The following is a 15,052-nucleotide window of genomic DNA, read 5'->3' as shown; positions in this document are numbered from 1 at the left end:
ACAGATCCACCGCGAAATCGAAGATAAGTAGTAATTGACAGTTGCCACAAAACATAACCTCTATTTTTTTCCAATGAAACGTCACAATTTGTCAATAGAAAAGCTTTAAACCTTCTAATAAATTTGCAAAATGGATTTGCAAGACGATGACTCTTGGAAAAAGTCATTTTCAGAAGTACGTATTATAAAGTTTGTGTACCATTAATTAACTTGTTGTGTTTTAGGAGAATTTTAGTGTAGACCATTGTCTTTCTCGATACACAGTTAAGTCTGACTTAGAATCACTACGGAGAGAGCTGAAAAGCTATGGCAACGACTTACAGATGCAAATGTCTGAGATTTTAAAACTTGAAACTGAAGGCATAGTAAATTTGGCTGAGTATCTCACAAATTTATCTTCAAGAATAGAAGAGCTGTCAGTTCCAATTCACCAATTGAGAGAGGAAATAAGGGTATGATATGGCCACAACATATTATTATTATTATGAACATTTATTTTAAATATTTTAGAACCTTTATGAACTAATAAAAAATGCACAAATGGCATATAGAACCTCTTTGAACAACATGAAAAATAATAACACGAAACAGCATCATATAACACTCACCTTGGGAATTATTTCCTCTTCATTTTATATTGAAAACATGATTAATTCATCACAAAAAGATTCATTTGAAGATTTAATTTTACTGGAAAGGATAGTTAATAAGTACTCGTTTCAAAGAAATTACTTAGATGAACTAGAAATAATTGATCCTGAAACTGAAGTTATTTTAAATAAGGTTGAAAATCAGCTTATAACCATGATTAATAATAAATTTCTATCATCTTTCAAACAAAATGACATTGAGACCATAACCAAATGTTTGAGGATGTATGATAATTTGGGTAAACAAAATGAAGCACAAAAGAGCTTTCAAGTCCACATTGTTAAACCTGCACTGCAACCATTGTTCACAGAAAGTCACTTGGTACAGTGTGATCATGATATTAATGTAATATATCAAGAGGCTTTACATTTTATGGATAATACCATGGGTGTATTATTTGAAATATTACAAAGGTATGTACAGTGATTGTTTGATTTCATTTTCATCATTTTACTCTATCATTTTAGAAATCCTGAGTTGGACTCTTACAATTTTGCTTTGCATAGCTTTTGGACAGAATTTGATAAACAATCCCGAGAGGGTTTGCCTTACATAACTGCTCCAGGCAATCCAGAATTGTTTCAGAAAAGGTTTACACACACATGGAATCTTTTAAAGAAAATTGCAGTTAAATGTGGTAACATTAATTTAATCAGAGAAAATGAGTCATTCCAAGATCACATAAAGAGATTCAATTTGCCAGTTTATTTTGAAATTAGGTTTCAACAAATTGCTGGTAAATTTGAAAATGATTTGCTGGCAAATCTGAGCAATGACATGTATGCATCACCAAATGAGCTTAATTGTTCTTTGAAATTGACACAATGTTTTGTTGCTGCTCTAAAACAATGTTTCCAGGCTGATGTATTTATGGATCACTTGGCAGATCAATTTTTAAAGGTTTCTATGCTACTATTGTCCAGATATTTAATGTGGTTTAATACAAAGTTAAAGGTATGTTAATAATTACACTTGTTTATAGTCATTTTTAATCCTGAACTCAACATTTCTAGGACAAACTATTTGAAAACAAAGAACAACTAGAAATATTTGTCATAAAATCTTTAATTGATCTAAATATTGTTAAGGGTATGATAGGTCCAGAAACCAGTGATTTAAATTCAATAGACAAAACAGTATACGCAATAATTCCACAGGATGTAAAACCCGTAATATTAAAAGTTTTTAAAAGTAACAGAGATTTTATAAATAAGACGATAAGTGAATTAGGGCGATATTTAACTAAATTTAAATTAGATGATTGTTTAGCACAATTACAAAATGTTGGCTCAATTCCTAGATTATACAGGAGGACAAACAGAGTCGCTCCAAAAGATCCCAGTACATACATAATTGAAGCTGTCAAGCCCATTATAGGATTCCATTCAAAATTTGAAAAAACTATTAAGGCTGAATTGGATAATCTATTAGATGATATCATATATGATGCCACAAATCGGTAATTTTTATTTAATACGATCTAATAAATAAATTCGTGTTGAAAATCTTATATTTAGGTATTTATTATTGGTTCAAGAAGTATTAATGTCTGTATGTAAAACTGAGGAGTCCTTAAGAAGACTGAAAAGTAGGAACGTCAACGCCAGTGATGATACCTCTTCACAATTAGATACTATGTCTGATGAAATGAAAATTCGGTTGCAAATTAAGCTGGACGTCGGATACTTCTTTGATAAGGTTAATTTTGTAATTATATAACTATGTTTTATTTTTAAAACTGTAATTTTTAGTTATATAACATGGGAGGACCAAAAGCAAAAGAGGCAGTGGATAATCTGAGGCTAGAAATAAACAAATAAAACCACCAAACGATTTATAAATTTATAACTTTATTACAACAATAATTCTTCATGTATAAATTGTTATTAATTTCATTAAATAAACTTATGTACTGTTTCAACAATTTTTTGCTTAAGTTTTTTACCAATAAAACATTTCCCGTTTAACTACAAGGAATAAAACTGCGTAGCCGTCGACGATTGCAGTTCAATTTGTCCCATTTTGAATTGCAGTCTTTGTAACCACTTCAATAATACAGGATTTGGTAGGTTGAATTTGGACTTTTCAGGGAGAACTTCTGTGTACAATATTGGGGGGAAGTTTCTACAATTCTGAAGCCGTACTTGTAAATGGCCAGGCAACTTAAACACAAAAACATGTTCCTAAATCTGTACCGCACCCATTTGATATCACTTACCTGTACGTGACTTGAACAGAGAACTGGTGTCCATAGAGGCAGTAATTTTCCCACAAATGTTGAATGGCATTCTAGAAGTGCCTCTAACATACTCAGAAAGTGAAGACTTACTATTTCGCTCAGCTGAAATAATGAAACAGTTTTTGATGTACATATTTCAACACCTTAAATACGTACCATTTTTGACTGTTGGACCAAGTTCAATATGCAAGGTGTCACTTTTCCCCAAAAGTCAAACAGTATGTTCATAGTCACATTATAAGGTTCTGATATAGGCATGTGACTGTTTAGGCCTTGCTCTAAATACACTGTCCATAACTAAAAATATTTGTGATTCAATTAAATGACTATTAATGATTTAAATAATTTGATTTAATTTGCTAAAAAGAATATTTGTATTTACCATTACTGTTTTTTGTTATAGTAAATATTTTTCATTTGAAAATTATAGTTCTATGATAGGTGGGACAACCAAAGACAACTACAAGAAACAAAAATAAAAAGGGCAGCTATGTAAGATTTAAAATTGACATGTAATATTCTTATTCCGAAGTAAATTGATAAAACAAGGATTTGAAGCACTGGGGGTTGTAAAAAACTAAAAGCATAATCGTGTCGTATTATTTTTATTAAGCTATTAAAATGAGGGATGTAATTTATTATTACCTGGCATAATATAAATGTGTGAAATAAAGATGACATATGTAGGACGGACGCCTTTGACTGCTCTGCGAAACCTGCCATTATTACTGATATATGGTCTGCTATTTGGCAAGAGGCTTCTTGGGGTATTGGAGAACTTGTACTTTGACCATGGGTTGTATTTTGGAGTGCTGTGTGCGTTAAAGACCCTAATAATAGCCAAGACAATAATCTAATATGCGCTATACATTCTAGAAATTCTCTTGGACTAAAAAATAAATAAATGTAATACAATTTTTCTTACACTGTCTCATCATTACCTTTGTTGTGTATTCGTTGTATTGTATAACCAAGGAAAATATCTTGTTACAGCTCTGTTGTCTCTACCATTTCCTTTGGTTATCTCTAGTGCTAAGTATTGAGCTATGCTACACTTTATAATACCACCTAGAGTATCTTCATTAAGTCCAACGTTTACTCCTCTGCAATAGCTCTAAAAATAACATTTATTTATGTTATATACTATATTTATATGCAGATCAAGTAATTAACTTACCTTCATTTTTGAAATCGTATGAAAATCGGTTAGAAATTCTAAAATCTCACCTAAATTCACTTTCATACATTCTGAAATACCCGTATTTATAGGATTGTACTCCAAAGAAAAAGCAGGGCAATCTTTTATCGATACATTTGATGGTATTGATCCTCCCACATCCTAAAATTTTAATACGCATCAGTTTATTTTATATAATAAATATAAATCTACAACTTACTTGTAGAATAAGGTTAATTATCATTAATAAATTTGAGTCAGGCATTGTTGACTTAAATTTTAATGCTTGAACTAACTCAAACACGATCATTCGGCTCAATATTGACTTGTCTCTTTCCTAAAAAACTCAGTTTACTACAATTATAACTAAATATTAAACTAAATATTACCTTTGTGAATGCTCTGTTGCATAGGAAACAAATTTCAACCAAATTATTGTACTCTAATGTTTGCTTCTGTATAGCATAACTTAACACCTTCGAAAATGGTTCTAAAATACCTTTAAATTGAGAAATCAAAGGTACTTTAAATATTGAGGTCATTATTTTAATTAATGAAGGCAAAATCTCCTCTTTGGCATGTACCAAAAATAGTACTTTCCTATATAAAGTTTCCAACTGTTGTAACACCGTGCTCCACAGAGGTGCATTAGCTCCTAATGTAGCTTCTATGGGCAAACAATTTAAGTAACAGGCCATATTTTGCAAAATAGTGGGCAACAATTCTAGAGGTAGTGATCTATTTGTATTTAAAGTCTCTAATAACAACTGCAAAGGTGCAACTGGGCTTAATTCATTGAAGTCAATTAAAGCCTGTATAACACTTTTGAAGAACTGTATCCTAATTGGTTCACTTGCGTTAGTTTGAAACATTTGTGTAAAGGCACCGTTGGGCGCCAATTGATGCAACACGCATCTTAAAAATTGATGAGCCACACTGACGGCACCACCTGGAAGATGAATATTGCTTTCGCTTTGCCAAGGATACATAGCATTCGTGGCAACTCTAAAAATTGAAATTTAAATGTCATATTCATATCTTGTGGTCGTTGACTTACTTTGAAACAATGCTTAATATATCTGGCAAAAGTGGAGCAGCTAAAGCTGGTTCCCTATGGATAAATGTGCCCAAGGTTACAATACAGAGACCAATTTCTTCGTCACTGTATTCTTCTTTAACTGTTCCACATTCTGAACATCTGTCATTTACACACTCATCTCCTATTCTAAATGAACTTTGTTTAATATCTAAATTGCTTAATTTTGGAGATAGTTGTGGACTAAACCACGCTCCTGGTCTCCTGGGATCATGGGAAGAATATGAGCCCATGGTAAATGGTCCTACTTTTCTCATACGTTGTCTGTGGTTCGCTATGGCATCTCCTAAAACGTACACAACAGTTAAATTTGCACAATACTCATATTTATACAGTTTTAGTTTATTTACTTTGATTTTCTGGCTTGATAGTTCTAAAGAAATTATCGTCCATATCCAGATTATTTGGGGGACTCTCTAAAGCTACTTGTTTTATGAGTCTTCTAGGGCTGTGGCATTGATGCTCATATTTTGGTTTATCTATTTTCTTATTGTCTTGTTTTGTTGTTGGAGGATTCATTCCTAAGACATGTCTAACTTTTTCTATTAACTGAGATACATCCTTTGAATGGGTTCCTATAGGTAGTAACCGTTCTTGACTAGGTATTTCTAATTGTGCTTCTAATGTGGGTGAAAATACTTCTTTAGGAGAATCTATAAATGTTGTTTATAGTACAGATTATGAATACAAATAATATTTAAACTAAAACACCATATAAACAACCAAAAGATGGTGAAGGCAAAATTTGTAAAACGAAAGTCTTGCAAATATTCTAAGGCTAGACTAACCTGGTATCCTTGTAGCTCCTATGGGTAATAATCTTTCAAGTGAAGGGGTAGGTAATAAGGTTTGATTATTTTTATAACAATCATCGCAATCAGAAACCGGAGTACATACTGGGGTTATACTAGGCTCGATCACTTTTTTATGTTTGCCCATGGGTGTCACCTTTCCAACTAAACTTGTGTCGTTATTAATAGGAGCAGTATTCTTTTGTGCGTCGTTTGCTATATGATTATAATTGTAGACACGATTTAAATTGACAGATGAGGTAGAATTTTTTGAGCAATATTCTGGTGATTTTTTGTTATCACATGATCTAAGTGATTCATCTTCACTTCCTATTATCCAAGTAGGCCTTTGCTTATTAACAACAATACAACTAACATAAGATTCTCTTGGAGATTTTATAGAAGATGTTTCTAAATCCTGAGTTTTGACTAAAGCTTTATCTTTATTGCAACATGATTCACTACCTTCTTCGAAGGAGTCTTGAACACTACCATGTAAGGTACTATCGGATAGATCACTCTCAGGAATAGCTATCAATTCAGATTCTGTATCATCATTATCGATGCTACCATCAGGTTTTATTTGTTTTGGTTTGTCCCATTTTTTCTCAGGTCTACATGCTAATATTGCCTCTTCCCAATGTGTTTCCATACTTGTAGTTGATGAGGGTTTCGCATAAAGTACTTGGGCTTTGCCACCTCTTGAACTAACTGAAACTTGTATGGATTGTCCGTCTGAATAATACATAGGGGACAATGGAGGAGTTGTCCTTTCTGGATGATCTACTTCTGTACCTAATGATGGCTGACTAACATCTGAAAAAGCATTTTTAAATATCCTTATACAAATTTTGCTCAATACTTACCTCTTGATCTAGATGGGGGCGCTCCCATAATAATAGTTGCTGGTATTCTTCTACAATGATGATATTGAGAATCTAGGGTATTCAACACTATTCTTATTAGAGATACTAAATGCATTGAATATGGTTGAGTATTATACTGATACTGAAATAAAAACAAACATTATTGTAATAAATTTCGAATGCTGATAAATACAGCATACCTTGTATAATAAAACAACTAATGACATTAACCAGTTTTTCCTAAAATGTGGTTCTAAGGCCCAAAGACTGTAAGTCGGCTGCGGGAACTCTACAGTGCTTTGCATATAGTAAGGGGAGGGAGCGTACTGAAGAATTATTAAACAAGTGGGCAAAACTTGTCTACCCATTAAATGATTTTGATCCATTAACTGTGGAAGATTTGACAAAAATACACTAAAGGCAGGAGATGATCTTAACCTTTGTGGAGGCAAGTACAACCCTCTATCACTTTGATTATATCCCAAAAGCAAATACAGATGTCGTAAGAGAATATTTTGGATTTTTGAAAGATTCTTGTCTTCAGAGGGATACGCTTGGTCTGATCTGGATAGAAACTGCATTAGAAGAAATACTAACAAATGCATTGTTTCTTTGTCAGTTTCTTCAAGATCGATGATTCGTTGTAAGAACGTCGTAATATTCTGATCATCAACGGTATTCAACGAATGGGTTTGGCCATCTGAAAATTTAGTTCAAGAACAGTAAGTATTTTAATGCACAAATTAGGATAGGCCAAAGTATATAAACGATTACTAAAAATACAAAATGTTAGTAGAGAGAGAGAGAGAGAGAGAGATTAAAAAAGAGTGTGTGTAATATATTTGGCCATTTCCTAATTTGAAGTGGCAAACATGCGTATTTTTAAGTATAGAAAGATTTGAAGCATTTGACAGTAGTAAATCATAAACTTACGTACATTCATGCACTCACTACAGCAAGACACTACATCTAGATTCTACCTGGAATGCTGTTACTAGTGCCTAAAAACTGACCCAGTCCAAAACGTGAGCTTTTCCTTTTTAATATTGGAGCTGAATATTGTCTGCTGTATACTTTTTCTTTCGTCTCTGTAAAAACTAAATTCATAATGACAACCAATAGTTGCTAAAACATATTTTATTTACCTTTGCTCTCATGCCTAGGCACAATGGACGCTGGTGCGGACATAGTCCTTTTGTAAGGCCACTTCGTGCCAAAACTAGCACTTAAAGTTTTTACAGAACTGGCGGCGCTCCCATCTGATTGAGACAAAGCTTCATTTGCTCTCTGAATTTTACGGATTAAATGTTCACTATTTACTTCTGAATTTCTTAAATCTACAATAATTCTAGTTTGTTACACTGAAAAAGTTTACATGATGAAACTTACCTCTTAAGTAAGAAATATCACCAGAGCGTTCTAAACTAATTTGTGCTTCAATAAACAATGTATCAAACCTATTAAGAAAGAAGTCCCACGAGAGAATCTTTCTATCACTTAATGAATTGTGTAACTGGTAGAGAGACTGCAACACCATTGGACGATCAACGATAACAGTATCAAATTGAGTTTCTAAACACATAATCAAGGCCTACAATTGAAGATTATAAGATATTATAAATGCAGCAATAAATATCATCTTACTTTTATTGCAAAATCATGGATAGTCCCTAAGTATAAGGTTGCTCTTTGTGCGACGTATACATTGCTATCATCCATCGAAGATATCAGATAGCAGAAGGCATTGGCTAAAGCAGCCTGTAATGGTGGAACATTTCTTAATGGACTAGAGTCCATAAATCTAGCAATTACGGTAACTCTTTCAACGGCAGTGAATCGAACACACCATTCTGTACTATGAAAGTCCTCTTGTATTACTCGCCAAAACACGTCCGAACCAGCTGGCAAAGTAATACAGTGGAGTAAAATTGGTACAGCTTCCTGACATATATGAGAATGTTCTGAATTGCACAATTCCCATAAACTAAGAAAAATATAACAGTTAATGCTACTGAGACTTACTTACTGACTCTATACATACTTTTTGATAATTAAATTTTCTTGACACCAAATAAAAAATCCTCGATGTTCTTTAGACGCTTTCGTGAACGCGTCACCGTGTAAAATTAAAATATTGAGGCACTGCAACATGTAGTACAAAATATCTGGTTTATTTATCCTCGAAAGCTCTTGGAGTAATTGGTGTATATATTGAAGAGGCGTTGGCAAATCGTCGACAGAAAACTTAAATTTCCCAACTGACGTTTGCCAAAAATGATCTAAATCATCTCCTGAATCCGTTTCAACTGGCTCATCATTTTCACCTATAACTTGTGGTTTTGCTAAAGTCGTCGCCGTCGCAGTAGCTTCAACGTAATTTTGAAATTAGTGATGGATAATCTTTACAATACATAATAAGTCTTACCGACGTCAGACTCCGACAGTGTTATCGCCCTGGCTACTGCGGATACCACCTTTTCCGCAGGGATAATAGCAGCCAGATCTAGCTGTTCAGAAACCGTTTCCACAGTGGCAGTCATGATCTGAAAATGGTCGCAATGAGTATATTAAAGTTAAGAGCTTTCTAAACATCTCTCCATCAAGCAAATACATCGAATAACATTGAGAAAGAGAAAGGGTGCATAAGAAACATTTAAAAAGCTCTCGGGAAAATTCATTGTCTCAAACCAAAGATAGTTTTGGTTTGAGAAAATCTACTGCTCGTACAGAACACACATGAGGCATATGTACTAAAACGCCTCCAACTGAGTGTACTTCGGGTATGCTCAGGACTACATCCGACTTAGATTCCTTTTTGTCGCTCTCTGGAGGACTCTTTCTACTCAATTCTTCCCAGCTGTCTTCGATTGGTGGCTGAAATACAACATAAAATATTATTAGGGGTTCTGAATGTTTACTACTTTGTAGTACTTACATCTGGTGGATGAGCCGGATAAATCGGTGACAGGTACTTAACCAGTTGAAGTGCCAATTGATGCCACATTATACTTGATTCGCAATAAGTACATTCGGATTTTGAGTGACATGAATGGTTTCCTATCCAAGCCGATGTTATCATACACTTTAATAAACAGCACACATCTTTGCAGAGTGAAGAATTTAAACCCGTATGTTTATCTATATCTTGCAGTTCCATTTGTTTTAATAAAATATCTAACATTAATATGCAACCGGACAAATTGTGCTCGGAGTCTGACCCCAAATCAGTATGTTGTGATAATCGATTGTCTTCGTCCGAAAAGGATGTCTTGGCTGAATCTGCATCTTCAGCAAGATGAGCTGCAATTAATTTGTTAGTTTTCTATGTTTAGTAGAAGTACGATACTTACAAATAGTGTCCTTTGGTCCCTCGAAAATGTTCGATTCTTGATATTTAAAAGACTTCTCATCATCCACGACATTCATTTCATCTCCGCCATTTTTCATATACGATATTCCTTCGCCGAATATATTAAATAAAAGATGAAGCGGTATAACAATTTCCAAAAGAGTTAAAATCTAAAACAACACCATACAATTAAAAAACATTTTTATCGTTTTCAAAGTTATATCTTACCAACAGCCAGTGCAACGCTTGTTCTTGCATTTTGGCACTTGTTTTTTGAAATCGGAAGGCCACAAATTGATACATTTTTTTCGCATCGAAACCGAGTGGACTCATTTCGGTGTCCAGAATTTTACTGAGTATGATACGTAACTCGGGTAGTTCTTTTTCGGGAACATCATTAACTATTGCTTCCATCCAATGAGGCATAATGTAATCCCAGATTTCCTGGGTTATAACTTCATAAGGTACTAGACAAAATAATCTATTGAGACCATCTTTTAAATGAGAGGTTCTAGAGGATAGGGTATCCCTAAAATGCATCAATAAGAGTCACAATTGACACCTGCGGTTCATTATTTACCAGTGCCCCCCAATTCGTGCATACTCTGGTGGATGTGGTAGCAGACAAGAAATAAAAAGGTTATAGTGGCTTTTGCTGATTTCCCTCAGCCAAGCACATACGTTTTCAGTCTTTAGTTTCTCTAAGGTACTTTCTTCTTGTCCTGTACAAAACGCAAGATAATATGAGCAGAGATTTTGAAAATAATTTGGTTTACCATCATATGAGTAAGCTGTCATATGAAACCAATGAAAAAGCATTGCTATAAGCCTTCCTAAAACCTCAACAGGTGTATTTTCAGCTGGTGTACACCTTCCCACCAACAACCACACACCGTATCTGCCCAACAGTTGTCTCTCTTCGACTGTTATGTTATCTAGAGAAGGAAGTGGGCTCTTCCCTTCAGTATTCTCTTTTGTTTCTACTGACGGCTCTTTGGCCTCTTTCAACAAGCTATGTACAGTTAATTAAAATCAGTATTGAATCACTTTATAATAATATATTTAAAAGTACCTGACAATGGCCTCCACCATGTAAGTTTGCATTTCTGCATCCATGCTCCACGTTGGTGGAATACTTTTGTGGACTATGTGGTCACCTCCTCTCCTGTTATTATGTCTGTTGTTATGGCACTGCTCACAATATCTTATTGGATGGTTTCCGTTATAACTTGCACATTCCGTTGAAAAACATATTGATATTGCCGACTTGTCGGTGGATCTGCAGTTCTGTAACAATTACTAAATGTTGTTAAAAATACTCTCAACTCGTTGGTTGGTTACCTTGTTCTCGCACACCATTGAGACCTGTTGCATGGGGTGTAAAATATCAAAAAACATTTGGTTTGGATGTTCCCGGTGAATTTCGTTTGCACACTCGATGCAAAGGTAAAGTGGGGGCGGGGAGTCACTGGCAAAAGTTATCGAAATGCAATGGTCATAACAAACTTTGGCAGCTTCGGCATTTCCTGAGTTTGGACAAGAATCTCGTTGACACACGAAGGGAGCAGGATCTCCTTAAAACAAAATTCAACTAATATCTGACTTCTTTAACGACATACATGCGTAAAGTAAGAAAACTCACCAGCAAACTTGCAGATAAGGTTTTTGCGGTCGAATAAATTAGCATTAAAAGTGGGCCAGTAGTAGAAAAGAAGTTTGGCAGCTGAAGACCTTGCTGTTGAAGTACCGTACGCTATTACGCTCAATATATCTTTTAAAATGTTCTGCTTAAACGTCATGAGACATTCTAACAATTGGCAATGATGAGCTGGATTTGTTGAATATTGAAATACCATCATGATTACAGCAGACACAGATTGCGATATGTCTGATTCGTTATCAGTTTTTCGGGCTGAAATCACCATAACATATATAATATAGTAGTTCAATTTAACTTGATTCTACTTACTTATTGTAAAAGGTAGTATGTAGAAACAAAGGGTGTTTACAATTTCTTGATGTAAATTACTTGGAAGAACTGCTATGGAAGATGCCGTTAGGTATGGTAAATTATCTATGAAATCATGTTCTAAAAATGGAAGGATACAACCTAAAACTTGTAAAATGTGTTGGCCGAAATCTGAAACACATGTCTATTAGTTTGATACTTTCCCTTGTGGTTTTACTACTCACGGTGAAGACCAATTTGAATCAAAGGAGCGACTTCTATTAAAGGGACCAGTGCATTGTAAAGAGCTTTGTAATCCAAGGAAGGAAAAAGACCCATGCGGACTGCATCCATTTCTGGATTTTTTATTAGATCAAATGGAGAATTGGGTACATCTTTTAGGACAGCTGAAAAAATCCAATTCAACAATACATAAATATTTCTTTTGGTTTTAATCGATAACTTTTCAAATTGTCGTTAAAAAATATTTATTCAATTATTTTCCACGAAATTTGAAAACGACAATTCCTCAATTAACTGCATCTCTCTAATTGAAGTTCTACTTACTGAGCAATGTTGATGTAAAATATTTTAATGTGTTTGCTATGTCAACTCCAGATGGTGGGGGTTGTACCCCTTGCATAAGCCGTAATTGGAAGTCATATAAGCTGCGAATTTTGGCTGTAACTATATTAAAACAGTTAATTATGTCAATTATGGTACATTCGCCAATATGATTGTTGTGTTCTAGTAGTACACAATTTGTAGCACTGCCACAACTCTTCAAAAGGATTTATGACAATATTCACCATGCCCACTAATTAACAAGGATTATTTTTTAAATTGTTCATTTTTAAGTTACAAAGTAGCTAAATGTAATCAAGACATTAACATTAATTAAATAATCATTTATGAGGCTCAACATTTAGCTCCTCTGTTTGTTTAATTATTAAGTTAATTTTGTTGGTATGTTGGGACGTAATTTTAATGTAATACTATTACGTTGTCTAAACAGCAACACAATATTTAGTTGATAACAATTGTTTTGCTATTTGGCATATGTTTTTATAAACAAAGTTTAAATATGCAGCATTATGGAAAAATGGGTCATGCTAAACATATAGACTTACCTTAAATTTACTAGTGCTACAAATTCTTACAATCATATTTTATATATATTTAAGTAATCCAAAACAAACATCATATTGGTGTATATTGAGACATTTATATGTACAGTTAACATTTACATGTCAATTAACAAGTGTGTGAAAATACATAAAATTAAGGTATCTCTCATCAACATTAAATCATTGTAAAGTTATTAAAACTACATTTTTAATAATTTACATCATATATTAATTGAGTTACTCTAAATTCTCAGGCTGTCCTATCAAAAGTACATTATTAAAATTAATATGATAAATTACTTGTAATTGTAACGAGAATTATAATTTTATTTATTAAAATTTTAAGTTTATATATTGATTTTAATTAAATCTTTTAGACATAATTTGGTATTAGAAAGAGCCTGTAACTCAAAATTTTGATATAAAATATAAGATAATATTTGATAGGACATTTATATGAAGAGGGTAACAATTTTTTTATTTACATTATGCATTTGTCTTAAAAATTAATTACCCAGAGTATCATCTACATTTTTAATTGCGGCAAAACTAATAATTAAATCTACAAGTAGATGATTAACTGGAAATTATGCAGTGACTTAAGTATCTAAAGAAAAAACTTATCTACTGAGACAGTAAGTTTATTACACATCGTATATAATATATTAATTTTTACATTATATACTTATATAGTATGTTATTGTATTATATACAACATTAACACATTTATTTAATATTATATGCGATGCATAAATAAGTTTAAACTCACATCATCAATCATTATCGCACATCAAAGATTTTTCTTCCAATAATAAATTTTTCCCGATAAAGCTTGACAATTAAATGCAAAATTCCATCCTTGAAATTAAAATTACCAATAATTAATTCAACGAATTGTCATTCGGGAGCAAATAGATGCAGATTGTGTTCACATTCATTATACGTTTAATTGTTTTGTAATTATTTAATTAATTGTTGAAATATAAATATTTGAGGTTCTGTCATGTGAATAAGGTTTTATAAGATATGCATGGTGGTAAACCATTATTGGAGATGTTACTGCTGTATAACAGAGTGCACTGATCCAGCATACAAACACACATGCATGTATTGGGAAATAAAGAACAACAGAGACTGATTAATCTGTGATATGCGACAAAAAGAGTAACGTGATGAATGTGAGATGAAGAAAGAGAAATTTGGAGTCGAGATATTGGTGTGTTTAGATTTAGTATTGATGTGAGAGAAAATATAAAGTTTCTTACATGCAGCAGCCCGAGTACCCATGTTGACAATGCAGTCACAATAATCAAAGGCAAGGGATACACTGAGATCACATTGTTTAAAACGTGCGGGAATCTTCAACATGGGGAACAGCTTCGTTATTCCATTACAGATCAATAAGTGTAGAAAATAAGGGGGAACTGAAAGATTCTACAGTAACATAGGAACATGGAGACGTGGCTAAAATCCAGCATCTTGTCTGTGATCGTCTTATGTCCGAAAAAGTATGCGTATCAATGTTATCTACTTGCACTTACATTCATCATTGGATATTACTTGTGACCTATATTGTATCTGACCTGTTGCATACATTAGAGTCCGTTTTATACTAAAATCACTTAAATTAGCACGGGTTTGCTCTATGCTTTTGAAATAAATCAATAATCTTCATCTCATGTCTATAGTCGTTGCGCCAAATAAGATTATCACCATCCGAAAAAACTTTGACTGCACTATTATCTACATACAAAACATAACATCCGGTTAGCCAATGTTTGACATCAACATAATATTATCAATCTACT

The 15,052-nt window shown here is 33.3% G+C and overlaps 2 protein-coding genes across 2 annotated transcripts; one reads left to right on the top strand and one right to left on the bottom strand.

Annotated features, from left to right (window-relative positions):
• Positions 1 to 47: 47 nt before the first annotated feature.
• LOC109596830 (conserved oligomeric Golgi complex subunit 2) lies at positions 48 to 2,575 on the top strand. Its single transcript, XM_020012461.2, has 7 exons — positions 48 to 175; positions 225 to 452; positions 511 to 1,064; positions 1,119 to 1,605; positions 1,665 to 2,110; positions 2,169 to 2,349; positions 2,403 to 2,575. The coding sequence occupies exons 1-7, from the start codon at positions 131 to 133 to the stop codon at positions 2,469 to 2,471; spliced, it is 2,010 nt and encodes a 669-aa protein (XP_019868020.2). The 5' UTR covers positions 48 to 130; the 3' UTR covers positions 2,472 to 2,575.
• LOC109603048 (protein unc-79 homolog) lies at positions 2,482 to 15,038 on the bottom strand. The gene is given in 31 exon segments (XM_020019533.2): positions 2,482 to 2,813; positions 2,870 to 2,992; positions 3,047 to 3,187; positions 3,536 to 3,779; positions 3,832 to 4,004; positions 4,068 to 4,229; positions 4,288 to 4,404; positions 4,457 to 5,072; positions 5,125 to 5,449; positions 5,514 to 5,816; positions 5,952 to 6,770; positions 6,821 to 6,962; positions 7,021 to 7,520; positions 7,834 to 7,917; positions 7,966 to 8,157; positions 8,210 to 8,411; positions 8,465 to 8,804; positions 8,862 to 9,186; positions 9,246 to 9,363; positions 9,548 to 9,694; positions 9,756 to 10,144; positions 10,147 to 10,339; positions 10,398 to 10,698; positions 10,750 to 11,181; positions 11,242 to 11,456; positions 11,511 to 11,740; positions 11,812 to 12,081; positions 12,139 to 12,309; positions 12,363 to 12,524; positions 12,685 to 12,804; positions 14,510 to 15,038. Coding segments are annotated over 31 exon segments (7,854 nt in total). The 5' UTR covers positions 14,613 to 15,038; the 3' UTR covers positions 2,482 to 2,618.
• Positions 15,039 to 15,052: the final 14 nt, after the last annotated feature.

The sequence above is a fragment of the Aethina tumida genome, chromosome 1 (assembly GCF_024364675.1).
Source record: "Aethina tumida isolate Nest 87 chromosome 1, icAetTumi1.1, whole genome shotgun sequence".
Taxonomy (NCBI): Eukaryota; Metazoa; Arthropoda; class Insecta; order Coleoptera; family Nitidulidae; genus Aethina; species Aethina tumida.
Note: the sequence above shows the minus strand (reverse complement) of the source record. Positions and strands in the feature narration are given on the sequence as shown.

Coding starts and splice junctions, on each gene's coding strand:
- LOC109596830 (XM_020012461.2), top strand. CDS start 131: ATGGATTTGCAAGACGATGACTCTTGGAAAAAGTCATTTTCAGAA. Junction 176..224: donor GGAAAAAGTCATTTTCAGAA/GTACGTATTATA, acceptor GTTGTGTTTTAG/GAGAATTTTAGTGTAGACCA. Junction 1,606..1,664: donor GGTTTAATACAAAGTTAAAG/GTATGTTAATAA, acceptor CAACATTTCTAG/GACAAACTATTTGAAAACAA.